Source organism: Neoarius graeffei, chromosome 28 (assembly GCF_027579695.1).
Source record: "Neoarius graeffei isolate fNeoGra1 chromosome 28, fNeoGra1.pri, whole genome shotgun sequence".
In the NCBI taxonomy this organism is placed as follows: Eukaryota; Metazoa; Chordata; class Actinopteri; order Siluriformes; family Ariidae; genus Neoarius; species Neoarius graeffei.
The window spans coordinates 2,967,356-2,993,850 of NC_083596.1; the positions used below are offsets into that span (position 1 = coordinate 2,967,356).

General features: G+C 41.4%; 3 protein-coding genes across 5 annotated transcripts in view; all 3 read right to left on the bottom strand.

Moving 5' to 3' along the window:
- The window catches only part of LOC132875915 (nucleus accumbens-associated protein 2), a 70,049-nt gene extending 57,471 nt beyond the window's left edge, over positions 1 to 12,578 (bottom strand). For both annotated transcript variants that reach the window (XM_060913068.1, XM_060913069.1), the window contains exon 1: positions 12,088 to 12,578. The gene's annotated coding sequence lies outside the window, so the exon portion shown is untranslated. The remainder of the gene's footprint in view (positions 1 to 12,087) is intronic.
- Positions 4,299 to 5,551, bottom strand: LOC132875409 (ice nucleation protein-like). The gene has a single exon (XM_060912183.1). The coding sequence runs from the start codon at positions 5,549 to 5,551 to the stop codon at positions 4,538 to 4,540; it is 1,014 nt and encodes a 337-aa protein (XP_060768166.1). The 3' UTR covers positions 4,299 to 4,537.
- A 9,266-nt stretch (positions 12,579 to 21,844) lies between the features above and the next one.
- LOC132875974 (transmembrane protein 250) lies at positions 21,845 to 25,774 on the bottom strand. 2 transcript variants are annotated; one of them, XM_060913144.1, is made up of 2 exons: positions 25,597 to 25,774; positions 21,845 to 24,463 (listed from the first exon to the last, which is right to left on the bottom strand). In XM_060913144.1, the coding sequence occupies exon 2, from the start codon at positions 24,260 to 24,262 to the stop codon at positions 23,843 to 23,845; it is 420 nt and encodes a 139-aa protein (XP_060769127.1). In that variant the 5' UTR covers positions 24,263 to 24,463; positions 25,597 to 25,774; the 3' UTR covers positions 21,845 to 23,842. The 2 variants fall into 2 exon arrangements, with proteins under 2 accessions (XP_060769127.1, XP_060769128.1); XM_060913145.1 differs by lacking the exon at positions 25,597 to 25,774 and adding an exon at positions 25,188 to 25,560.
- Positions 25,775 to 26,495: the final 721 nt, after the last annotated feature.

Below are 26,495 nucleotides of genomic sequence, written 5' to 3' on the forward strand. Positions count from 1 at the left end.
TTTCCATTTTAATAACTGAACTGACTTGTGTGATAAACAAGACGAAATATTACGTTATGCTGGTGCTAATAACTAGTGCTAATAACCAGTTTCATAACTAATGGGGTGCCCTGCACAAATTCAGCCTCAGGGGGACCTCCGCCCTACCAAACCACTGAACCCCCCTTTGGAGAAGGAGGTAAGCAGCAATACAACCCATAAATGCTTTAGGATTGAAGTTTTTAATGAGCGAGCGCCATATACAGTTTGCTAGATTAAAGTGTTGCTAATAACGGGCACCAGTCAAGTGTTTGACATGGTAATGTGTGTGGAATGTTCACACGTTCTAAACCATTGGTTTCAACCATTGGTTAATACATAAAATGTAATAAAGTCACAAACTCAAGGTCCATGGGCTATCAAAAGTCAAATAATGACAATAGTGCAATTGTGACGAGGGTGGGCAAAGTTGGGGGGCCCAAAATTCTAATCTTTCATGGGGCCCAAAATTTCTGGCGGCGCCCCTGGTATTAGTACCATAAAAGTTCACAATTCCTCACAGTTTAGACACTTTATCCATTTTACAGTTTCTTCATATCGACACTTCATCAGTGTTCAGATGTCCCGAGTCCTCCTGCATCAATAGATCATGTAGAGCAGATTCCAGAGTACTTTTATTTTCTTTCTGTTTGTTTTTATGGAAAAATATTATAAAGATTTTCACAGAAACATAGTTTCTAAGGTTACGTAACAAGCACACAGTATCCTCCAGATTTTCATTTACCTCGTCTAGTTTATGAAATTGTTGATTATTTCTCTCTCTGTACATTTATTCTTTGTCTTTACAGCATTGTTTTGTTTTCTAATTAGTCTGATTGCGCAAGTGAGCACGCCATTGTTAGCTGATAATTTTATTATTATCACTTTTTTAGTCCCGCTTTGTTCCTGTAGTTTTTGAGACTTTGACCCCAAACCAACTTCAAAATTGTCCATCCTGTTCGGAAATTGTGTGCTTTTGGAAAGACGTTCTCATTTTTTGGTCTTTTTTGGCCCCAATTGAAACGGATGGACTTTCAGAATCACAGTATTCTTCCTCACTCACGCTTCATAAGAAAGCCACCAAATGTCATATGAAACCTCACACAGCAAAATCCCCAGTGTTGAATTAACACCCAGAGTGTTGATTTAACACCCTACTGTATTTATATAGGTCCAATTGGACACAAATTAACTCTGAAAGTGTTAATTCAACACTGAGGAATTTGCTGTGCACGCCGACTCATCCATGAAATCTGCTACGATCCTCACTCGTCTTTTTCTTGCTTTTCGCCCATCCGTTTTTCTCCTATTGACCTCAAGGCATTTCTGGCCCCAGTGAAACGGATGGGGTTCTGGAATCCGGGTCGTCCTGCTGGGTCTCGCTTCATCACAGAGCCACCAAACTTCATTTCGTAGCTCGGACCGACTCACGCTACGCACACTCATCTTTTGTTTTTGCACTGTCGCAAAAAAAAAAAAAAAAAAAAAATCACACTTTGCATTTCTTGAGCCGCTGCATCTCTAGTTCTTAATACCTCATAATACACTTCTGGAAATTTCTGAGATTTCAACTTCTGCTCTTTCACTTCATTTTCTGTTTTGTTCTTCCTCAGAGTCACTCGCGAGAATATGATGAGGTGTTAATTCGAATGAGGAAAGACTCCAGAGGGTTTATCAAACCAGGTTTAATCCAACACTCAATAACTGAGTAAACAAAACAAAACAAAACGAGTCACCTGTAAATAAGGTGAGCTTGTATTGTTATTTGAGAAGTTTAAATAATGCTGATAATGAAGCAGATTTTCACCGAGATGGTGTGCTGAAATGATTTTACCCCAATAGTACACTGTAAATGCAAATATTCAAATTAATTAGAAATGATTAGTGAATCAAACTTAGAAATCATCAACCTGTTGTCAACACTAATATTAAATAAATAACTGCTAATTTCAAGTTGGAGAACACGCTTAACTTAGTGTACTCCACTTCAGTTAAATTAGAAAATATAATTTATTGTCCCAGAGTCCTTTGGGCGTTGTGTTTAGACATGCGCAGACCTGCCCCATCTACGCGCGGTCTTTTCAGCACATGCACCAGGATTAACAAAAGTGGAACATGTTTCCAGAGCCTTAAATGATGCGTTGTTTAGCATTTAAAATAAATGTTAATTGCAAAGTAAATCCAATGTGTTCACCATTCATTTGTTTGGGGGCTCATTACCTTGTATTGTGTGTGGGTTTTTTTTTTTTATTAAATTAGCATGTGTCCTATTGTCTTTCGCAAAACTCTTTGGTCAAGAAAATTAAAGTTAAATTGGCCTCAATATGAAGGATGAGTAAAACTAGAGAATTAAGCTTTCACAATTCATGAATATTAAGTTAAATTTATGAAAAAAGATATCTGAAAGCCATTGATTTGAGTACTGTAAACTTAAAATAAATAAGTTAATGTAATCAAAATTATATAAGATGAGTACTGCAAACTCACAATAAATAAGTTAATGTAATCAAACTAATCTAAGTTAATTTGAGTACTGCAAACTCACAAAAAATAAGTTAACCCAATCTAATTTATCTAAATCAACATAAATGACTTTTTTTGAGGCAACGACTTTGCATATTTTTTTTAAGTAAAGTCAACTTATTATATTTTACAGTGTAACGTTTATAAAAAGTTTTCTTTGTACTTAATCCTGTTCTAGCAGACTGGGAGCGAATTGTCCGAATCCCTGAATCCTATAAGTCTGTTCAATGTGAAAGACAAACAGAGAGAGAGAGCAAGAGAGACTGAGTTAAATATAATATTCCAGCCCGAGATAAATTCCTGGGCGATTAGCGTGATATTAAATCTGAAAGTCATGCCATTCCTGCTCATGTACAGTATAGCGAGTCATATCTGAGGATTACACACCAGTATCACATGACATATGCACAGAGTGAAAGGCATGTTGGTCCTATTAATACAGGCCAAGTAGGTCTTCAGGCGCTGCAAGAACACACACGGAATATCACAGGCAGGACCTGGGCCGTGATCTTTAACATCACGGAATCAGACCCCCGAGGGCAGAACAACAACGTTTACAATTTAGGGGGAAAATAAAGAAAAGCTTACGGGGGAAAAACATTTCAAGATTTATTTATTTAGCTTTTGCCATAGGAAGATCTATATATACTGTATATATGTACATACATCATGGCATGGGAAACCACAACAGCTTGCGCCAATTACAGTGGCCCCATTGTACCGAATCTGCATGTCTTTAAAGATGTCTTTAAGATGTGATCAAAAGGTGTTTTTTTTCTGTGTGTGTGTGAATAACATGTGATCACACATGAAAAAGACTTAATCATGTCAGAAAATCACATCTGAGAAACGAACCCATGAATCACGTGGTTATGAACATGTCAAAGACACTGGGAGAAAAAAAAATCTCAAAGTTACAAAATCTGACTGTTACACAGTGCTGACACTGGAGACTCCTTCTGTAACCGTCTCCGTATCAACGATTACACACGTTTACCTGGAGCGCCTGCCATACGAGTCCCTGTTACTATGGAAACAATCAGGTATTAGAACGAGTGCATTAATATAAACCTGCACGACTGTCAGAGCTGCTGTTCAAGAAAATTAATCAACACCTTCCAACCAATCAGAGTCCAGAATTCAGCAGCACTGCAGAGTGGCAAGATTTGATTTTCAGGTGTGTGTGTAGAAAACCAAATGAGTTAAATGTGATGTGGTTTTGCGTCCTAGAAAAAACAAAGAATGTTGCAAAGTGTGTGTGTGTGTGTGTGTGTTGCATCCTGAATGGCTGTCAGCGTCGTGTCTTTGTCTCATCATGTCTCTCTTATCTCTCAACAGCGAGAGAGAAAATGAACGCCTGGTTCTTCTACATGAACTCCGTGGAGAACGCAGCATGAGGTCGGCTCACTGTGAATAAACACGAGAACACACAGCATACCGAGGCCACTGGGAGGTAAAACTGTTTACTGCTGTCTCACTGAGCTCGTTATAATGCGTCATGATCATGTCATAACAGCCACGCTTGCAATATATAAACCAGAGCGCCTTCTGACTCGCCACATAATCCAAGATGAACAGCACAAAGATTAAAACCATGTGATTTAAATCTGCAATGTTTTCTGGAAGGAGGCTTATTTTTATGTTTATGTTTACGTCGCATTTGTGGAAGGAGTCTCCAGTGTCAGTGCTTTGTAACAGTCAGATGTAAAGCTGTAACTTTACATCTGCCACTGTTGATTATTTTACTGTAACTGCACTGCACCCGCACACACACACACACACACACACACACACACACACACACACACACACACACACACACACACACTGTTTCACTTGTTACTGTATGTTTTATGCTACTCTCTGAATAGGATGTGCTTTATTTCAGGAGCTGCACCAAACCTAGGCACCTTCTTACCTTGGTGTGGTGATGATGCAATGAATTTGTTTAGCAGACGTCATGTGATCTACCTGAAGTCTATACAGATTGTTGAAGTCAAATCAGGTGTTCAGGATGACTTTCAATGTAGAGGAAATGAGTGCACGTCTCAGATTTTACAAAAACGCTTAAATTCATGGCCACAAAGCTACAATGATGCTGAACGGATCCTTGATTGGACCCCCAATTGGATGCCTGCCTGTATCTCTGATTGGATGCCTGACTGGATCCCCAGTTGGACGCCTGATCAGATCTCTGATTGAATGACTGACTGGACACCTGATTGGACGCCTGACTGTATTCCTCATTGGATGCCTCACTGGATCCCCAATTGGACACCTGACTGGACCTCTGACTGGACGCCTCATTGGATCTCTGATTGAATGACTGACTGGACACCTGATTGGACGCCTGACTGTATTCCTCATTAGATGCCTCACTGGATCCCCAATTGGACACCTGACTGGACCTCTGATTGGACGCCTCACTGGATCTCTGATTGAATGACTGACTGGACACCTGATTGGACACCTGACTGTATTCCTCTTTGGATGCCTCACTGGATCCCCAATTGGACACCTGACTGGACCTCTGATTGGACGCCTCATTGGATCTCTGATTGAATGACTGACTGGACACCTGATTGGACGCCTGACTGTATTCCTCATTAGATGCCTCACTGGATCCCCAATTGGACACCTGACTGGACCTCTGATTGGATGCCTCACTGGATCCCCAATTGGACACCTGACTGGACCTCTGATTGGACGCCTCATTGGATCTCTGATTGAATGACTGACTGGACACCTGATTGGACGCCTGACTGTATTCCTCATTAGATGCCTCACTGGATCCCCAATTGGACATCTGACTGGACCTCTGATTGGACGCCTCATTGGATCTCTGATTGAGTGACTGACTGGACACCTGATTGGATGCCTGACTGTATTCCTCATTGGATGCCTCACTGGATCCCCAATTGGACACCTGACTGGACCTCTGATTGGACGCCTCATTGGATCTCTGATTGAATGACTGATTGGATCCCCGATTGGACACCTGACTGGACATTTTATTGGACACCTGACAGGACTGCTGATTGGACGTTTGATTGGACCCCTAGCAACTTACATTAAAAAACAACCCAACAAAAGTTTAATTGATTTGAAACTGTGAAGCGTGTCCCTTCAGGAATCGTCACTCCATGCCCACGTGGGGTATTTAGGAGGATTAAACATCAGCTATGGCATGTAATGTAAATTTAAACACCTCTCTGTACGGCATGTCCCCTCCCTCCGGCCCTCCCGTGCGGAATGCTGGTTGGTGTGTGTACTATGGAGGGCAATCAGGGACACGATGCAAACATCCAGCTGGGCCACGTCACTCAATCCTGGACGGCTGCCAAGCCAAAGACGGCGCACTTTGAGAAAGAGAAACATGGCCTTGTATGTTGTATGAGAACACACGATAGGCGAGCAGATGCCAAGATTCCCTCGGAGTTCTCAGAACGGAGATAAAGACTCGCCTGATAATGTCTTACACAACATATTGTGATATCAGAACATTATAAACAGCACTGAAGTGTTATTAAAGGGGGTGAAGGAATGAGATCTGGATTACTTTCGTGATATTTCTAGACACAACATCAGGCAAACGTCAAAACTAATTTTCTGTGAGCTAAAGCAAAAAAAAAAAAAAAAAACCCTTTACTGAATACGCCATTCTCTCTTAAGCCAAAAAATATAAAATAAATAAGGGAATAACTGCAATGCAAAAGCAAACACACACACACACACACACACACACACACACACACACACACACACACACACACACACATATAAGTTCATGCAGATGTTTACTCAGAGTGACTTGGAGGAGTCTGTTGTGTATAAAACGCTGCTTGGCTCGTGATTTCCTTCGTACCACACGTTCGGGTTCTGCTCATAATCAGCTCGACGGTTTATTCTGATCCTCCACACACACAATATCATTCTCAGAGACGCTTTATTGTTCATCCGGGTTCCGCTTCAGGATCCTGAGGCATTTTCTGTCTTTCCATTCTCATCGCATTTAACGCTTACGATCTTTCACTCAGGATTTTCATCTGATTCCACAAAAAAAGAAAGATGAAAATGTGTGTTTTGACATAACGTGAGAACACTTACAATTTTGGTGGATAAAAAAAGCATCCTTTATTGCTAGTCTTAAAACGGGTGGCTTGAAAAAATTTTAAATAAAATCAGAAAGTATGGATACTTCGTTATCGACGCGCCAATCCAAACGTTCAGCCATATTCCTGAAAAAATAGTGAATTTTTAAAATCCGGTTTTAAATCCAAACGCAAATTGCGATTTAATTTTGTATTGTGTTTTAGTATGTTTTACAGTTCACGGCTCAACACGATATACAACTTAGAAACACATTTCATTATTTTTTAAACACATCTTCACTTTAAAAAAATACGTGCAGAAGATTTTAACACGATTCGAATATTTATGAAATATGATCCAGTTCTGATCTGCTTGATATTTACGAACAAATTAGCACATCCCTGATTCCTTATTCTCAGCAAATCTGATTGGACATCAGCCTTCAATGTGTTCCTAAAGAACAACCGACATCTATTGATGATTAAAAAGCAAAAAGATCTACTTTTTGGGAACAGGAATGTTTGTTTAATGCAGTGCTGTAATAAATCAACACACCAGTGGTGAACTGTTACTATTAGAGCTGGGACTTGAGCTCAGCCAAAACTTAACCAGACACCAAAAAATCAACAGGGTAAAGGATTTTGTAAGGGATTAGCATCAGGCTGCCAGGTTGCTCCGTTGTATGTAGCTGTCGATGTTGATTTTAAAAGTAGCTCAGTAAATTACACAGGGAAATGAATACATAAGTCTGAGTAAAAAATGCTGTAGCGAGTGTGCAGCGTGGAAGAAGAGTCTGGAGACAGAAACCTTAGTTTCTCTGTCGTTAGCCTGTAGCTCTCGAGAGCACTGACTGCTTCGCTAACACTACTGATGAACCCTACACCGGCTGGAAGGTGACATCACTGCTGCACTGACGGCGCCGACTTGCGGTTAAGCTCACGTTGGCCTTCGAGAATGCTGAGGGTGATACATTTTTGGTCCCTCCCACTATAAATCAAAATCTGATTGGTTAATTAATTAACCAGTCACTTCGTACATAAACACACACTGCCATGGCCTTCTGTCCCGGCATTGAAGTCCTAACCAATGAGTGAGCAGCTCTAAACTCTTCTCAGCCTCGAGACAACAAACAAAACAATCTCACTGGCAACTCGATTTTAATGTTTTCAGGACAGTAACCCTTTCATTTCTGAAGCAAATTTGACAGAAAATGAGGCCAAATTAGAATTAGAAGAGAATAATTATAATGAAATTCTGAACAAATTAAAGAAATGAAATATAATATTTGAAATGCTGATATGTTTGGGCTTCTTTGAGGCCCTGACGCTTCCCCTCTGTGACACACACACACTGTGTAGCGACGTCTCGCCTCGTAGCTTTACACAACGGATACTTTCAGATACCAAATGAAATTTCTGGATGAATTGTCCTTTTAAGGAACACACACACACACACACACACACACACACAAAGTCTGATGTGTTCCTGCTGCGTTCACATCCAATTATCAAAAAGAAAATACTGTACAAATGGACTTGGTTTGTTGTTAATGTAATATGAGATAGATAGATAGATAGATAGATAGATAGATAGATAGATAGATAGATAGATAGATAGATAGATAGATAGATAGATAAAGAAAGCAAGAGGGAGAAAGAGAAGAAGGGAAATGCCATAAAGAGCACATGCTAGTCGCATAGGAAAGGCAGCATTGTGCTCAGTCACATGTCTTCAAAACCAGACGGCAGCACACACACACACACACACACACACACACGGTCATGGGTCATACACTCTCTCCTATGACTGTAGCTTCCTTCCTCAATATAAACACATGCATCTCGTGAACACACACCCCGACGTGTCTCATGAAGCTGTAATTAGAAGCACGATGCTGATCATCATCACAACCACAGGCAGTTTGGGGAGCAAAAAAATTAAAACGCATCAAAACTCACCACTGAAACAAAAAAACTGCTGTGAAATTAAAAGTACACCATGTTCATGTTCCTGCGTTAGCGCCAGAGCAAAACAATAATCCTGTAAACAGACTGTATATAAACACGACTACTGCAGGTGACGATAATCTTCGAACTTTCACTCACTCAGGAATTTCACTGTTACTCTAAATAAAGAGGTTAGAATTAATTTTTACAGAAGGTCTTGCAGATTTAAGGTATTTCTTCATGATTATGATTTTTTTTATCATTAGTTTGAGTAACACCAGTATTCACAAGTGTTATAAAAATAAACAAGACTGTCAGTGATGGCGTAGCTCACTTCAGCCCCGTGTAGTCCAGAAGGAACGATCTAAAGTGGGCCACATATACACCATATACAAGCTATATATAGAAGTGATATCCACCCTAGGAATACCGACCGATTTACCAGAAAGAATCCAAAACGGCGAGGAATTGACCGAGAAGAAGCGATTTTTGTTGAACTACTCATTAAGGCTTAATTAGTCCATAACTTCATTAATAATTGTAATGAAGCAACTCTGGGTAGAAGTTCTATGCACCCTAGTTACCCCTACCTTCATCCCAGAAAGAATCAAAATTGGTGAAGATTTGAGGGAGAAGAAATGATTTGTGTGGAAACTGCTGGTTACGGATTGATTAATTACTCCATATCTTCATATTAATTGCAATTATGTAAATTTGGGTAGAAGCTATATGCACCCCAGGCAGACCTACCTTCCTGCCAAAAAGAATAAAAATCAGTGAAGAATTGAGAGAGAATAAGCGATTTTCGTAAAATGTAGACGATGCTGGACGGACGATGGACAGCACATGATGGGATAAACTCATCACCTCATCAAGTATTATATCAACAATATAATTACATTATATTACATTTTTACTACATCAGATTTATGAGTATATATCCACCCATCCATCCATTATCTGTAGCCGCTTATCCTGTTCTACAGGGTCCTAGGTGAGCTGGAGCCTATCCCAGCTGACTACGGGCGAAAGGCGGGGTTCACCCTGGACAAGTCGCCAGGTCATCACAGGGCTGACACATAGACACAGACAACCATTCACACTCACATTCACACCTACGCTCAATTTAGAGTCACCAGTTAACCTAACCTGCATGTCTTTGGACTGTGGGGGAAACCGGAGCACCCGGAGGAAACCCACGCGGACACGGGGAGAACATGCAAACTCCGCACAGAAAGGCCCTCGCCGGCCATGGGGCTCGAACCCAGAACCTTCTTGCTGTGAGGCGACAGCACTAACAACTACACCGCCATGCCGCCTATGAAAATTAAATATCATGACCCATATTGTGTAATTTGGAAATGTTTTTTTCCCCATTACCACCCACAGCAATGTGTAATCCAACACTTTATACACAGCAAATTCCTCAGTGTTGAATTAACACTTTCAGAGTTAATTTGTGTCCAATTGGACCTATATAAACACAGTAGGGTGTTAAATCAACACTCTGGGTGTTAATTCAACACTGGGGATTTTGCTGTGTAGTTTATATACACAAGAAGGAGACACGAGACCGGTGATAATATCAAAATATATAAGCAGAATGCTGGAAGACGCAGCGATGTAGATGGTTACGTATACACTCACTGGCCACTTTATTAGGAACACCCTGACATCCACCTGCGGTTCTGTTTCCTGAGGTTCTCTAATCAGCCGATCCCTCGACAGCAGCTCGATGCATCAAATCACGCAGATACAAATCAAGAGCTTCAGTTAATGTTCACAATGTTCAAACATCAGATCAGAATGGGAAAAACTGTGATCTCTGGGACTGGTTTGAGTATTTCAGAAACTGCTGATCTCCTCCTGGGGTTTTCATACACAGCAGTCTCTAGAGTTTACACAGAATGGTGCGGAAAACAAAAAATTTTTTTTCGAGTGAGTGAGTGACAGTTCTGTGGGTGGAAACAAACGCCTTGTTGATAAGAGAGGGTCAGAGCGAAATGGACAGATTCGAGGTGGTTTGAGATTTTTTTGTCAGGAAGGATACAGTAACTCATATAATCACTCTTTACAACCGTGGTGAGCAGAAAAGCATCTCAGCATGCAACAGAAAACAGAAGAACACACTGGGTTCCACTCCTGCAGCCAAGAACAGGGCTCTTAGAATCAACAACAAGTTCCTATTAAAGTGGCCGGTGTGTGTGTGTGTGTGTGTGTGTGTGTGTGTGTGTGTGTGTGTGTGTGTGTGTATCATTTCTATTCACAAATTTATCCTTCATTTATTTTAGGAATTGATCTTGCAGGTATCTTCTCAAATGGATCCTTGATTTGTCTTTAAATTGCTTTTTTTTAAAGGTTCTCCTTTCTGATAAAGCTTCAAGTAGAACCATTAACCCTTCAGAGAACCCCAGAGGAACCATTTATCCGACTTTTAAAACTTCAAACGATCATCAAGTTAGTTTTTCTACATAATGCTCATATTAAGGTTCTAAAGATCTGATAATGCGCTAAAGTTCTCATGGTTGTAGAAATAATAAACACACAGTGTTATTAACGCAGTCCTCCTGGATAAACAGTGAGAATTATTTACCTATTTGTTTTTCATGTCCTTTGGGAATAAAACTTGCAATTATCAAAGCTTCAGATGCTTCTCCGATTTCTCCTTAAAGGTTTTTGAAAAAGCTCCAAGTCGAACCATTAACCTTTATCTTCTGAAGAATCCCAGAGGAACCCTGTAGCTTAGTTTCAAACTTCAATCCTTATCATCAGGTCAGTTTTTCTAAACCAGTCGAACTCAAACCAGGCTCATGTTACACTTTGAAAGATTGAAATCTGGCTGTAAAAGGAATATTGAAGTAAACAGCATCGTTAACTCCTCAGTCCTCAATCTGCCCTGTTCAAGTCTCGACATTCCAGCAGTCTGTAAGAGCTACTGAACTGCTTACTTGGTGTTTATTTTGGGACGCAAACCTGCAGCTTTATCCTTTCAAAAGGTTCTTTGATTCATATTGAAAGGTTCTCTTGGACTAAATGAAGTTCACCTTTCAGAAAAAAAAAAAAAGCTCCAAGTGGAACCTTTAGGAATGCAGAGAATCCCAGAGGAACCATGTGGCTCACTTTTCAAACTTCAATCCTTATCCTGATCATCAGGTCTGATGTTTTTTCTTCTTCTCTCTCCATAAAAACCTCATGTTCAGGTTGGAGGGAGGTAAAGATCTGGCTCGTGGTTGGGTCGAGTTCCACATGCACGGTGCTGGGAAGGGACTCGACCTGGATTATTACACTGTCAGCATTCCAGTACAGAGAATGAGTTCTTTCTTTCTTTCTTTTGATTTATTTTAGGACGCAAACAAACTTGCAGCTTTTTGCTTTCAAATCGAAATAGAGAGAAAAACAAAAACACACACAGACAAAAAAGCAAGGCATCTGAGAGGAAAAACAACACTAAAAACAATAACAACAACAATAATAATAAACTCGAGGTTTTTTTTTTTTTAATACTCACATAAATCAGTGAAGTAGGAAATTAAACATGGCACCCATCATGCGTCACGCGCAGGAGAAGCCAGAAACGGCGCGCACTGAAATGCTGATTGCGTCACTGCGGCTCCGCGAGACCGAACTTTACGCAAAAAAAAGAAAAAAGGGAGAGAAAGAAAAAAAGAAAACGGAAAGGAGGAGGAGAAGAAGAAGAACGGCGGTGAGCACATGCACTTCACTTCGCTTCACTTCACTTCACTCGGTGTGCACGCGCGCTGTCCCGCACGCTCATGCTCTCCCCATCTCTCTCTCTCTCTCTCTCGCTCTCTCTCCAATTCAATTCAGCTTTATTTGCATTCCTGTGTCCCAATCCCTGCTTTAAAGTTTTCGCTTCACTTTAACTTCTCTCTCTCTCTCTCTCTCTCCAGGAAGTGAGTTGCAGCTCCTCACATGGAGAGTGTATGACATCATGCTACAGTCCTGTAGGGAGTGTGTTTGTGCTTTAAAGGCACAGCTTCCAGTCTGCATGCTCTCTCTTCTCTTCTCTTCTCTTCTCTTCTCTTCTCTTCTCTTCTCTTCTCTTCTCTTCTCTTCTCTTCTCTTCTCTTCTCTTCTCTTCTCTTCTCTCAGGGTGAGCTGCCTTCTTGCCCCAGGTGTAAGTGTGTGTGTGTGTTCAGGTAAAGCCCTCGGTACAGCCTTGAGGCACCCCGTAACTCTCTGCCGCTTCACACCTTCCTCACACACTCCTTCTGCACTGTAAAGAATAAAACACTCCGCATCAGAAGAAGAAGAAACCTTTATTTGTCACATGCACACTTCAAGCACAGTGAGATTCATCCTCTGCATTTAACCCATCTGAAGCAGTGAACACACACACACACTCAGAGCAGTGGGCAGCCACACCAGAGCGCCCAGGGAGCAGTCAGGGGTTCGGTACCTCGCTCAAGGGCACCTCAGCCCAAGGCCGCCCCACGTCAACCTAACTGCATGTCTTTGGACTGTGGGGGAAACCGGAGCACCTGGAGGAAACCCACGCAGACACGGGGAGAACATGCAAACTCCACACAGAAAGGCCCTCGCCGGCCGCTGGGCTCAAACCCAGAACCTTCTTGCTGTGAGGCGACAGCGCTAACCACTACACCACCGTGCCGCCCTGATTATTTTATAGCTACATGAAATGTCATGGAACGTCCACAAAACAGGTTTTTGATTTACGTCTCTTTTTTTCTCCAAAAAAAATCAGTCTAAACACCTCCCTCAGTCCTGAAGATGTTGGAAATCTTACGCCGGGATCACCAACATGACATCATGATCTTTTTGTCTTCCATGACGGACACCGTGTCAGATTAGACGATCATGGCGCCATAAATTCCTGCCATGTCTCCATCAGGAGTCTGGAAACACGCCGTTTGATGCCAACCAATCATTGTTCACATCCCTGTCGGGGACGAAGGTCAAGAAACCGTCAATCATGCCTATCAAGGAACACATCATAGGAGTCGTCAAGCTAAGTGAGAAAATATCAAAATTCTGAGGACCTGTCCACACGGCAACAGATTCAGGTGAATCCGATAAAATTTTTTATCGTTTCGGCCTGGCGTCCACACGGCACCGGTGTTTTGGGTGCCCCAAAATGATATTTTTTGAGAACGGTTTCCAGAGTGGAAAAATCTGGCAACGGCGCCGTTGCGAAGTCGTCTGGATGAGTAGAACGGATTTGTTTACGATGACGTCACAACCACATGACTAGAACAAGCAGCACTCGCTCATTCACGCCGGGTAGAAGGGGTTTATGCGCATGCGTCCTACTTCTTCTATTGTTCTAGTGTCTCCGATGGGACCGTCTTACAGCGCACGTAGAGGTGTGGCATGTGTATTGCATCGTTTTCAGCAAGTGTTGCGTTGCCATATGTACCTGATATTTTACTGATCCGTTGCCCATGTGGACGCGATATTTTTTTACCCGCTAAAAAAAAAAATCTCGTTGCCGTTGTCGTGTGGATGTAGCATGAGATGATAGACTTTTCATTAGGGTGCTTTCGGGCATCCCAGATGTGACATCGCGGTTTTTCGGTTATGCCACACTATGAGGCCTGTTTGTCGTTTCTGTTGTTCATGTTCGAATCCTATGCTGTCGATTTGTTGTGTCAAAATCAGGCTGAATTCGTGTCGCATTAAAGTAACATCTGTCGCTCTGAAACTGGAGACTCCTTCCATCAACGTTACATAAACATCTTTATATAAAACCAACAATTTTTTACTTAACAGTTATTCTCTGCAGGTGAAGTGAATATCAGTGAATAATAACAGAGATGAAGTTGAGGTTATTATTCACTGAGATTCACTGAAGCTGAGGTGGATAACTGTTTTAGTACACACTGTTAGAAATAGGGGTGCAGTAGGAGTCCATTTCTGTCCCTCATGGTACAATCTACACTAATGTACCCCCTCAGGCTTGTTATTGGACCTCAAGGAAACTATGTGCCCCTTTTTAGGGCCCAAAAGGTACATTTATGTTCCCAATCAGTATATAAAGGGTACAAATAAGAACTTTAGAGTGTACTGCCCTAGTGACAAGCAGCTGTACCCCAAAAGGTACAATAAGGTACTTTATTTTGTGAGAGTGTTAATACATGGGTGATTATTTTTAAAAAATCATTTATTTCAAACTTCAAAAGCGGCATGTAAATATTCCATTCCATTCCAGGCATTTAGCAGACACTCTTATCCAGAGTGACATACAACACACTCAGAGCAGCCCAGGGAGCAGGTGGGGGTTCGGTGCCTTGCTCAAGGGCACTTCAGCCATTCTTGCTGGTCCAGGGAATCAAACCAGCAACCTTTTAGTCCCAAAGGTGCTTATCTAACCATTAGGCCATGACTAAATATAATAAAGGAGTGGTGCAGACTTGTGTCACTTATCTATGCTGTCACACAAAATACTTTGTTTTAAAATCAATACAATAAATCACAACTCCACCTTCCCTTTGAATAGTTTTAGACCAAACTTCGGAGCATCTTTAGTGCTTTTAGGAACAGCGTTTTCTTTCATCATTTGCAATTCTTCCTCATTTACAGTGACGAAGCGATTAGCTGCCATTTTGCTGAGTCACTCGAGGTGATTATCGAGAAATCGTCCGAATTTCTCGACCAACCAGCACGCTTGATTTCCTATAATCACCTGCGTATTTATAGTAAAATCTGTGTATGTTGTATATCCACTGTACAAGTCCCTGTGAATCAACACCTTCTGATCAATTCCTTTCAGTCAGAGCTTTGATCCAGGTCAGGGCAGTGGTGGATCCATAGCCTGTGCCATTGGGAATAATCCCAGGTGGACACAGGTTCATACACAGCGAGCTTACAGTGTTCATGAGCTGGTCAGCGTGAGCTGGGTGTGAATACGAGTCGGAGGATGAGCACAGGACAGTTTTAATGATTTCTTAGATACACTGATGGATTCCAGGGTCGAAGGGAAGGGTGCCAATACTTTGTACAGAAGACGAATAAGGCTATATTTTTTAAACCTACATGGACAGTGTTGTGGAAGTGGTAAGTACAGCTGATAAACCAGCGAATCAGTGTATAAACAGTTCTTGGTTCTTGTTTTAAATCTAGATACAGAATCAGGATCCATCTCTCTGCAGAAAGACATGAAACTGTCGAACAAGCATCACACAGAATCAATCGCTCTCTCTTTCTCTCTGCCATCTTACAGTGCTTTTTGAAAACTGGGCACAGGATTACTGGAGTGCTGAAAAGTGGCGAAGGAAAGTGTGACTGGCTGTCGCCCATTCTGTCTCGCACAATCGCATGAACACACCAGTGTGAGTCTCACACCATCACACGTTCCTCAGAGTCCACAATGTTTCATGTTGTGTCATGGAGGCATGAGATTTACATTTTATACCATAATTACTTTACAGGGGCGGCACAGTGGTGTAGTGGTTAGCACTGTCACCTCACAGCAAGAAGGTCCGGGTTCGAGCCCCGTGGCCGGCGAGGGCCTTTCTGTGCGGAGTTTGCATGTTCTCCCCGTGTCCGCGTGGGTTTCCTCCGGGTGCTCCGGTTTCCCCCACAGTCCAAAGACATGCAGGTTAGGTTAACTGGTGACTCTAAATTGAGCGTAGGTGTGAATGTGAGTGTGAATGGTTGTCTGTGTCTATGTGTCAGCCCTGTGATGACCTGGCGACTTGTCCAGGGTGAACCCCGCCTTTCGCCCGTAGTCAGCTGGGATAGGCTCCAGCTTGCCTGCGACCCTGTAGAACAGGATAAAGTGGCTACAGATAATGAGATGAGATAACTACTTTACAGGGGCCGACTCACCCTCAAAAATAAAGCACCAAGAGATTTTTAACTACATTTCCCAGAATGCACTGCAGCCAGGAAGCATGTGATCGTTGTCTCAGAGGATATCTGAATTTCTTTCTTTTTTTTTGTGATTTTTAATCTCAGAAATTCAGAGATTTTTTTCTCGGCATATTAGGCCCTCCTCCAGCGCCTTTTTTTTTTAAAAACCGAGAATAACCCTAATACTTCATCGCATCATACACAGATGTTCAGCTTTCAACTGTCCAGCTCTCTCCACTCGACCTAAACAATGAGCGCTTTCTCAACATTTACACCTCGGGTGTATCTCAATTCACGTCCTTTTGTCAATACGCTTCCATGTCATACACTGTGTACTTACTTACGTCTCATCTCATCTCATTATCTCTAGCCGCTTTATCCTGTTCTACAGTCGCCAGGTCATCACAGGGCTGACACATAGACAACCATTCACACTCACATTCACACCTACGGTCAATTTAGAGTCACCAGTTAACCTAACCTGCATGTCTTTGGACTGTGGGGGAAAACGGAGCACCCGGAGGAAACCCACGCGGACACGGGGAGAACATGCAAACTCCACACAGAAAGGCCCTCGCTGGCCACGGGGCTCGAACCCAGGACCTTTTTGCTGTGAGGCGACAGCGCTAACCACCACACCACCATGCCGCCCACTTACTTATGTAGTGCATGAATTTCAGTAGTGTAGTGTTGTCCCAAATCAATCACAGCAAGTTGCACACTTACCTGTAATAACGACTGCAGCATTTACCTGTGATTATCGCATAATTGAAAATATCTCCCGACTATTTTTCTCACCTCTTAAAAATGAAACCATTTTTAATTTTTCTCACTTGTTTGCAATACGCAACATGGAAATTACATCACCCTCCTCCAACTGGCTGAAAATATGTTGGTGGCCCCTCCCCTTCTGCTATGCAGCCAAGATGGTGACCATTGAGGTTGAGAAGCGTCCAGCGCTCTATGCTCACCATCTTGTCCATTTTGAAGCCACCGTCCAGGTCTCGTAGCGCGCTGCATGTCGCCATACTCGTCAGTGTGAACCCACTTACACGCTCAAAATAGCAAGTGTAAGTACGGAAGCATGCGGATTGTAACACACAGCTGGGCTTCACTGACTCGAAGTCACCCCACGGATAAAGATAGTCCATGAGATGTCGCCATACACGTCTGCTTTCACGTGCACGTTCTGTCACGTCCCTGTTTTCAGTATAGAGCACCCCGAGACCTCAACACAGGAATCTCGACATAGTTGGGACATATTTTTAGTACAGCCCAGTTGGTCTGGAAAATCTGCTTACTATTCTCCTTCTGGATTAATGAAGTGATTAATCATCAAAACAGAGAATAAGAAATGAGAAATTATTGATATGGTGAAGTTTTCAATCATTTATGGAACGTTTATGAAAGGAGTCTCCAGTGTCAGAGACTCGAAAGCTGTCGATTAACGTTTTCCATAATCATAAGGACAGAGACGACTTTACACTTCTTTACAGTTTCTTCATGAGTCTGCTGAAGGAATGACTGTTTATAGCTGCTATAACGTCAGTGAGAACAATGTTTCATGGATGGAAATGTACAGTGGTGCTTGAAAGTTTGTGAACCCTTTAGAATGTTCTATATTTCTGCATAAATATGACCTAAAACATCATCAGATTTTCACACAAGTCCTAAAAGTAGATAAAGAGAACCCAGTTAAACACATGAGACAAAAATATTATACTTGGTCATTTATTTATTGAGGAAAATGATCCAATATTCCATATCTGTGAGTGGCAAAAGTATGTGAACCTTTGCTTTCAGTATCTGGTGTGACCCCCTTGTGCAGCAATAACTGCAACTAAACGTTTGCGGTAACTGTTGATCAGTCCTGCACACCGGCTTGGAGGAATTTTAGCCCGTTCCTCCGTACAGAACAGCTTCAACTCCGGGATGTTGGTGGGTTTCCTCACATGAACTGCTCGCTTCAGGTCCTTCCACAACATTTCCATTGGATTAAGGTCAGGACTTTGACTTGGCCATTCCAAAACATTAACTTTATTCTTCTTTAACCATTCTTTGGTAGAACGACTTGTGTGCTTAGGGTCGCTGTCTTGCTGCATGACCTACCTTCTCTTGAGATTCAGTTCATGGACAGATGTCCTGACATTTTCCTTTAGAATTCGCTGGTATAATTCAGAATTCATTGTTCCATCAATGATGGCAAGCCGTCCTGGCCCAGATGCAGCAAAACAGGCCCAAACCATGATACTACCACCACCATGTTTCACAGATGGGATAAGGTTCTTATGCTGGAATGCAGTGTTCTCCTTTCTCCAAACATAACGCTTCTCATTTAAACCAAAAAGTTCTATTTTGGTCTCATCCGTCCACAAAACATTTTTCCAATAGCCTTCTGGCTTGTCCACGTGATCTTTAGCAAACTGCAGACGAGCAGCAATGTTCTTTTTGGAGAGCAGTGGCTTTCTCCTTGCAACCCTGCCATGCACACCATTGTTGTTCAGTGTTCTCCTGATGGTGGACTCATGAACATTAACATTAGCCAATGTGAGAGAGGCCTTCAGTTGCTTAGAAGTTACCCTGGGGTCCTTTGTGACCTCACCGACTATTACACACCTTGCTCTTGGAGTGATCTTTGTTGGTCAACCACTCCTGGGGAGGGTAACAATGGTCTTGAATTTCCTCCATTTGTACACAATCTGTCTGACTGTGGATTGGTGGAGTCCAAACTCTTTAGAGATGGTTTTGTAACCTTTTCCAGCCTGATGAGCATCAACAACGCTTTTTCTGAGGTCCTCAGAAATCTCCTTCGTTCATGCCATGATACACTTCCGCAAACGTGTGTTGTGAAGATCAGACTTTGATAGATCCCTGTTCTTTAAATAAAACAGGGTGCCCACTCACACCTGATTGTCATCCCATTGATTGAAAACACCTGACTCTAATTTCACCTTGAAATTAACTGCTAATCCTAGAGGTTCACATACTTTTGCCACTCAGAGATATGTAATATTGGATCATTTTCCTCAATAAATAAATGACCAAGTACAATATTTTTGTCTCATTTGTTTAACTGGGTTCTCTTTATCTACTTTTAGGACTTCTGTGAAAATCTGATGTTTTAGGTCATATTTATGCAGAAATATAGAAAATTCTAAAGGGTTCACAAACTTTCAAGCACCACTGTATCTGTTAACAGTTATTCCATGAAATTGAGTTATACATGAGCCGATAGCCGATGAGGCATGTAGCACCGAGATTGAGTGGAATAACTGTTTTATTCTATCCATATTCTCTGGATTTTGAGAAACAAAGCATTTTTATTTTTTGCAAATTCGATAAATAAAAACTTTATACAAAATGTCCAATAAAATCATTTCCGCTTAGAATGTAAACAAACCGGCGAAAATACAGCAGCAATTTGTGAAAAATGCAAATAATAATTATTGAAAAATAAAACAATGCGTTCTTACCATCAAATACTTTTATTCCATATTTTGTTGCTCTTTTTTTGTGTTTTGTTTTCGAGTTTTTATTTCGTCTTTGGTTGGTTCAGCAACATGCGCCAACATTTTGTTTTTCTCTACTCACAGTATATGAGCTGATATCCTAGTAGTAGAGTAGCCAATCAGAGCATGCAATTGTTCATATCCAGTGAATGTGGATAGAATAAAAAAAAAAACAACAGTTAAAAAGCACTGGCATGTTCTTTAATTAATACAAATCGTAATTGTTGTTAGATTGCTGTGGTCCAAGCAATATGTAAAAATCTTCTCTCTCTGTGAGACACTGAGATCTTCCGAGAATGTTCTCTGGAGTCTAGATTGCTGTAGAGTTTTACATACTGTAGAACCTTTAAAAAAGGCTCCTCCTGATGGATAAAATGAAGAAGAACCCTTCATGGTTCTCCAGAGAACCCTGTTTCCCTGAAGACTGCAGTTCAGAGCAAGAGAATATCAATATATCAGTATCATGATATTATGTCAGGATGCACGTTTCTGAAATACCACAATATACACGTTTATAACATTTTTCATTTAAAAACATATTTTTTGTATATATTTTTTAAATAAATCCTGACAGGAAGCAGCTGATTTGATGTTTAAATTCTGTTGTGAATCTTTACTTTTTTTTTGTCTCAAACATTCCATCAGGTGTTTATTTTAATGCAGTATTAGTTTTCTGATGGCAGTCTGTTCGCAAAAATACTGCACATTTATATACATCAATGATCGTTTATCAGAGAGAAGTATCGTGATGTAATATTTTCATCATATCGCTCAGCACTATAGTGAGTAATATAGAGAGCTGTGCACTCGAAAACAAAATCAAAACTCATACAAATGCAAAAAATAAACAAACAAACACCCCACAGACTATTTTGAGCTTTAAATAACTTTATTTAAAAAAATGTAGTTCCTGAGTGAACTCAGTGAATGAATGAGGTGAACATATTAACGGTTAACGAACATGGCACAGCGGAGACACAATAACAACATTGATCATGTGTTCATGTGTGATACGATGCGAGTTTGACCCTGTCGGAGCCGAATGTCACCTGAGTGCCTTCGTTTAAGGAACAAAAGAAAGTGTCTGGCCAAGCATGAGGCGTATGATGCCTTGATCCCCAAACAATAGCGGATTGTGTGAAGGGGCTTTGCCCTCATGCCCGATGTGGGGCGTCAGACTCATGGTTTGCTTGGCATCGAGTGGCGTCATAAACTTCATGTGATTTCAAAGGAAAGGAAGAGAATGGCGAAAAATGAACAAACACTCCAAGTGACCTCATCGCTAAAAAGTCATGGAAGCCCTATTCGGACAGGATTAGTTTCACGTCCAGAGGCGTGTAACATTGGTATCACCGGAGTATCTCTGGGATTTTAGTCCTGTCCCAATCATGTAGCTACTAATGATCAACTTGTAGCCACGCCCCCTACAAGTAGCGCTCAAATTGATCACAATTACTCCGACATTATGGATCAAAATCGATCCCGTCCGAATAGTACTCGAGTCACGCGAAATCTTTTCCGTAAACCCCTCCCCAAAACCTTACACAATGTTTTCAAATTACATTAATAAGCTACATCGTTTTAAAACAAATGGACGAGTCCAAATGCGTGAGGTAAATGTTTATACTGTAAAAAATTATTTCTTGTTCAGAGAAAATATCTTTAATATGAGTGAATTTATCGAATAGTTCTTATTAGAACGCAAATATAAGATTATTTAGTTTACTTTTAGACACTTTTATTCATTTCAAACTTTAAATGTTATGTTTTTATTCTGCTGGCAGATCATTTTGCTAATTTTAAGCATTTAATTCTAGAAAGAAGCAAAAATGATCTGCCAGCAGAATAAGAACATAACATTTAAAGTTTGAAATGAATAAAAGTGTCTAAAAGTAAACTAAATAATCTTATATTTGAGTTCTAATAAATATTTGATAAATTCACCCATGTTAAAGATATTTTCTCTTTAAATGTCAAATTTGACTTATTTTTCATATATCTCTAATATTTAGTGTTATACCGTAAGTGGGTTTTTCTGTTTGGTATCTCAGGCTAGGAAGGCTCTCTTTTATATTTAGTATTATAAGATAGGCTCCAGCTCGCCTGCGACCCTGTAGAACAGGATAAAGCGGCTAGAGATAATGAGATGAGAATGAGATGAGTTTAACAATTAGTATTTAGGATTTTTAACATTAGTAGAGTATGTATATTTAGCTTTTATATCAGGTGAAGAGCCATATTTGTGGAAACTCTGATATTAAACCATTATTATTATTATTATTATTATTATTATCATAATAACAAGATTTCATTTTTTGCAGTGTACCAAAGAACGATTTTATGCGACACAACTGTCGTTTATTTTTCGCTTTTTCATCCTTGATTTGATTTCCCCGAACTTTCTGAACTTCTCCTTTAAAGCTACAGTTTCTGCTTTGAGTTTAACCATGAAATCACACCGACTGACGGCACCTTTAACACGACTTCAACAACAGAGCTCGCTGAAATGACGTCTGGAATGCGAAAGAGTTGGCGATTTTTTCCCCCACAAATTCAGTCAGAAAAGTGTGAAAAAGTCCGGAGTTGGTCATGCAGTAAACAGCTGGCACATTAGTACGAGTTAATGTTGTGTTTAACGTATTTAAAGGAATAAATTAGTAAAAAAAATTGACACGATCTTCCATTTTATGTCAAAAGTATTTGATCAGCCAAGATGTGTGTGAGGTTCATCTCTTCAGTGGAGCCACAAGGCGAATGTGGAGAACTCAGGGAACAATGGAAGTCTATTTCAGTGATGCGCGCGTACACACACACTGACTTCCTGTCATCTTTAAACACAAAACAAACTTCATTGTGTAGCTGAACGCTGAATGTTATTAAGGCGGCCATCTTGTAAATAATCTTTCCTTGAGAACGATATGCCTCTTAGCGCCGCCCCTTGAAGGTGAAAAAGAATCAAAAACCTGGAAGGAATGTGGGTAAAACATTAAAAAAATAAAGTGTGAACACTTTCAAGAAAAAATTATTCGAATCGGAAAAAAAAAATCTGTGCAACAGTCTAAGAAACGGTGGCGATGTTACGAATGAAGATGCAAACTAAAAAGTAAAACGGCTACACAGCTTTTGAAAATCGTTGCATGCGTGTGAGAAAGAGACTTTCCTGTGATGGAAAATGCAAATTTAACTCAACTGAATCAAACTGGAATTAAATCTGAATCAGGTGTGAATCAGTGCTAAAGTGAATCGAATCAGTAGTGAATCGAATTGAAGAGTTTTGAATTATTGCTTGATTTCCGTATCGTAATATAATCTGAAAGAGTGCGAGTCACACCCACAGTTTATACGGAATATGATCTGAAGCAGGGCGGCACGGTGGTGTAGTGGTTAGCGCTGTCGCCTCACAGCAAGAAGGTCCTGGGTTCGAGCCCCGGGGCCGGCGAGGGCCTTTCTGTGTGGAGTTTGCATGTTCTCCCCGTGTCCGCGTGGGTTTCCTCTGGGTGCTCCGGTTTCCCCCACAGTCCAAAGACATGCAGGTTAGGTTAACTGGTGACTCTAAATTGAGTGTAGGTGTGAATGTGAGTGTGAATGGTTGTCTGTGTCTATGTGCAGCCCTGTGATGACCTGGCGACTTGTCCAGGGTGTACCCCGCCTTTCGCCCGTAGTCAGCTGGGATAGGCTCCAGCTTGCCTGCGACCCTGTAGAAGGATAAAGCGGCTAGAGATAATGAGATGAGATGATCTGAAGCAAATTTTGAAGATTTGTATACACTGAGTTTCCTGCATGAGCCTCAGAGCTATAGATCAAAACTAAAGCCGTGAACTTCGGATCTCAAACACATCTTGGCTGATCGACTACATTCGGCGTGCGATGGACGTCACATAAATGCTACTTTTCACATTTTTTTCCCAATCCATCTACAGACTACATATCCACAAAGACCATGAAGCACCACCCGAGTCCTCCCACCAGGAACATGGTGATGTGCATGCTGTAGATGAAGATCTCGTTGAGGATGCCGAAGTCCAGCCTGCGATGTCCCAGGAGCAGCAGGATGACCGAGAGTTTGTACTGGAGGCGCAGGACGATGCGCACGCACACATACTCAAGGCACAGCAGCGTTGCGAGCGCCATCCACAGGAGCGACGTGAACAGGCTGCAGCCGAAGTACAGGAGAAATCGCACGAAGCCGTAGGTCCAACGCGACTTCAGGTACAGGTCGAAGTTGCTGTAGTTGGTGCGCAGCAGCTGGGAGGTGCGCGCCGGGACGCAGGCGGAGTGCATGCACGTGCTGTGGGGGCCGTGGAAGGAGCGCGCCCGCCTCGGGATGGGGATCACGGGCATGAGTGGGCCGGAAAAGCCCCTCGCAGAGTGAGATCAGGACTCGATCGACGCCTCATGGGTCGACGACATGGCAGTGTTACAGGATGTGACGTGAGGTTTGAAGGTTTGCTTTCGGTTACAGGAAGAGTATCTGTCGCTCTCATGTCTGATGCGTGACTTCTCGGCTCGCTTCCATTTCCGTTTGCACTTCACAGCAGAATTCTGCAGAAAGAGACGTTCATCAGATACAAGATGAGATTCGAAAACCAGTAAACTGATGTTCAGACCAGCACAAGTCACACAGGTTGCTTGTACGCATGGCCTGTCCACCACACACACCAACAATCCACTCTCCTGCTTCCTTCCAGCCTTTATTTTTCATCCTAACATCTCTATACGCATTTAATAAGCGTGTGTAGCCTCCGTGACAGGAAAAGATGAAACCAGGGTTATGGTTATAAGTTTGTTCTCCATTTTTGTGTCAAAGAGCAAACTGGAGTGCTGCAGGTAAGAACTGAAACTGTGACTGAACTGAATAAAATTAATTGCGTGTTACGTGTTAATTACCGAAATGCCATTTTATAAATCCCTGTAGTATATTAGGGGGATAAAAATCAGTCTAATATGTTGATTAAGCAGAGAGTTTGCTTTAAATATAAATATAAAACATAAATAAAATTATACTAGAATAAATGATAAACTGCTTAAGGGTTTTCTTTCCCCAAGATTGTTAAGATATTAAAGTCTTAAAATAAAGATATTTAATATTTTAACGATTAGAATTATCATTTTAAGATTATTACTAATTATTTATTGTCATTATTTAATAAAATAGGAATTTTACATTTTTTCCCTCAGGATAACTCTAATTTAATACCACAGTATTATTAGTAATAGTACAGAATTACCACTTATTACTGAGGTGTAAAATAAAACGATGGCTTACCGCAAAAATATTTTTGTTACTTGTTAAATGTGTCAACTTTACTGCATTAAATTATTTAGAAAAACATTTATTTTTGACGATAAATCAAAAATACACCGGCGAGTTCTTTGTGCTAGTCGTCATGCTAACATATTCGACTCTGTCGCCACAGACCAGTAGCTAGGAGATCTCCGTCCAATCAGCGAATCCGAGCACATGAGGAAAGACACCGTTAGCCAATTACAATCTAAGACGCCACACAAGCTCAACCAATCGCAGTGCAGGAGGCGGGATCTGTAGGAAAACGAGCAAGCTAACACAAGCTCAACCAATCGCAGTGCAGGAGGCGGGATCTGTAGGAAAACGAGCAAGCTAGCTAGCTATGTTAGCATTCAAGAGCCTGAGCGGGGGGAGAAAATAATACATGTACCTGACATCAAGCAAAAATGCGACACTAGAGCAGATGTGCTTTACAAATTATTCTTGTACAGCTAAATATTAGAACTGCTAAATAGCACAAAAATTAAATAAACAATAACAGCAAATCCGAACAGTAGTTAGCTTGTACTTGTCCGTTTGGTTGTTTGACAAGCGGAACAAAATACGTCTTGTCGTGAAATGTGTGAACGACTGGTTGTCATGGCAACCAAGGACCGACTTAAAGGCACACAAGCTCCAGGGACTAGTGTTTTCTACAAAACCTTTTATAATCGAAAAAAGGAAATATTTGATGCATAAACTACGAATAAAACATTTTGTAATTAAAACAACAAGGTTTTCGACATAAAAGTAAAAAGAGATTGTATTGAATCTTCTGGAAATTTATTTTCAAGTTGCTGTTACATAGGTTATTACATATTACATGTGTTATTATACAGATATACAGGGCCTTGCATAAATATTCACCACCGTTGCTGTGAAAACCCGAAATTAGTCTCATCTCATCTCATTATCTGTAGCCGCTTTATCCTTCTACAGGGTCGCAGGCAAGCTGGAGCCTATCCCAGCTGACTACGGGCGAAAGGCGGGGTACACCCTGGACAAGTCGCCAGGTCATCACAGGGCTGACACATAGACACAGACAACCATTCACACTCACATTCACACCTACGCTCAATTTAGAGTCACCAGTTAACCTAACCTGCATGTCTTTGGACTGTGGGGGAAACCGGAGCACCCCGAGGAAACCCACGCGGACACGGGGAGAACATGCAAACTCTGCACAGAAAGGCCTTTGCCGGCCACGGGGCTCAAACCCGGACCTTCTTGCTGTGAGGCGACAGCTCTAACCACTACACCACCGTGCCGCCCCCGAAATTAGTTCCCACA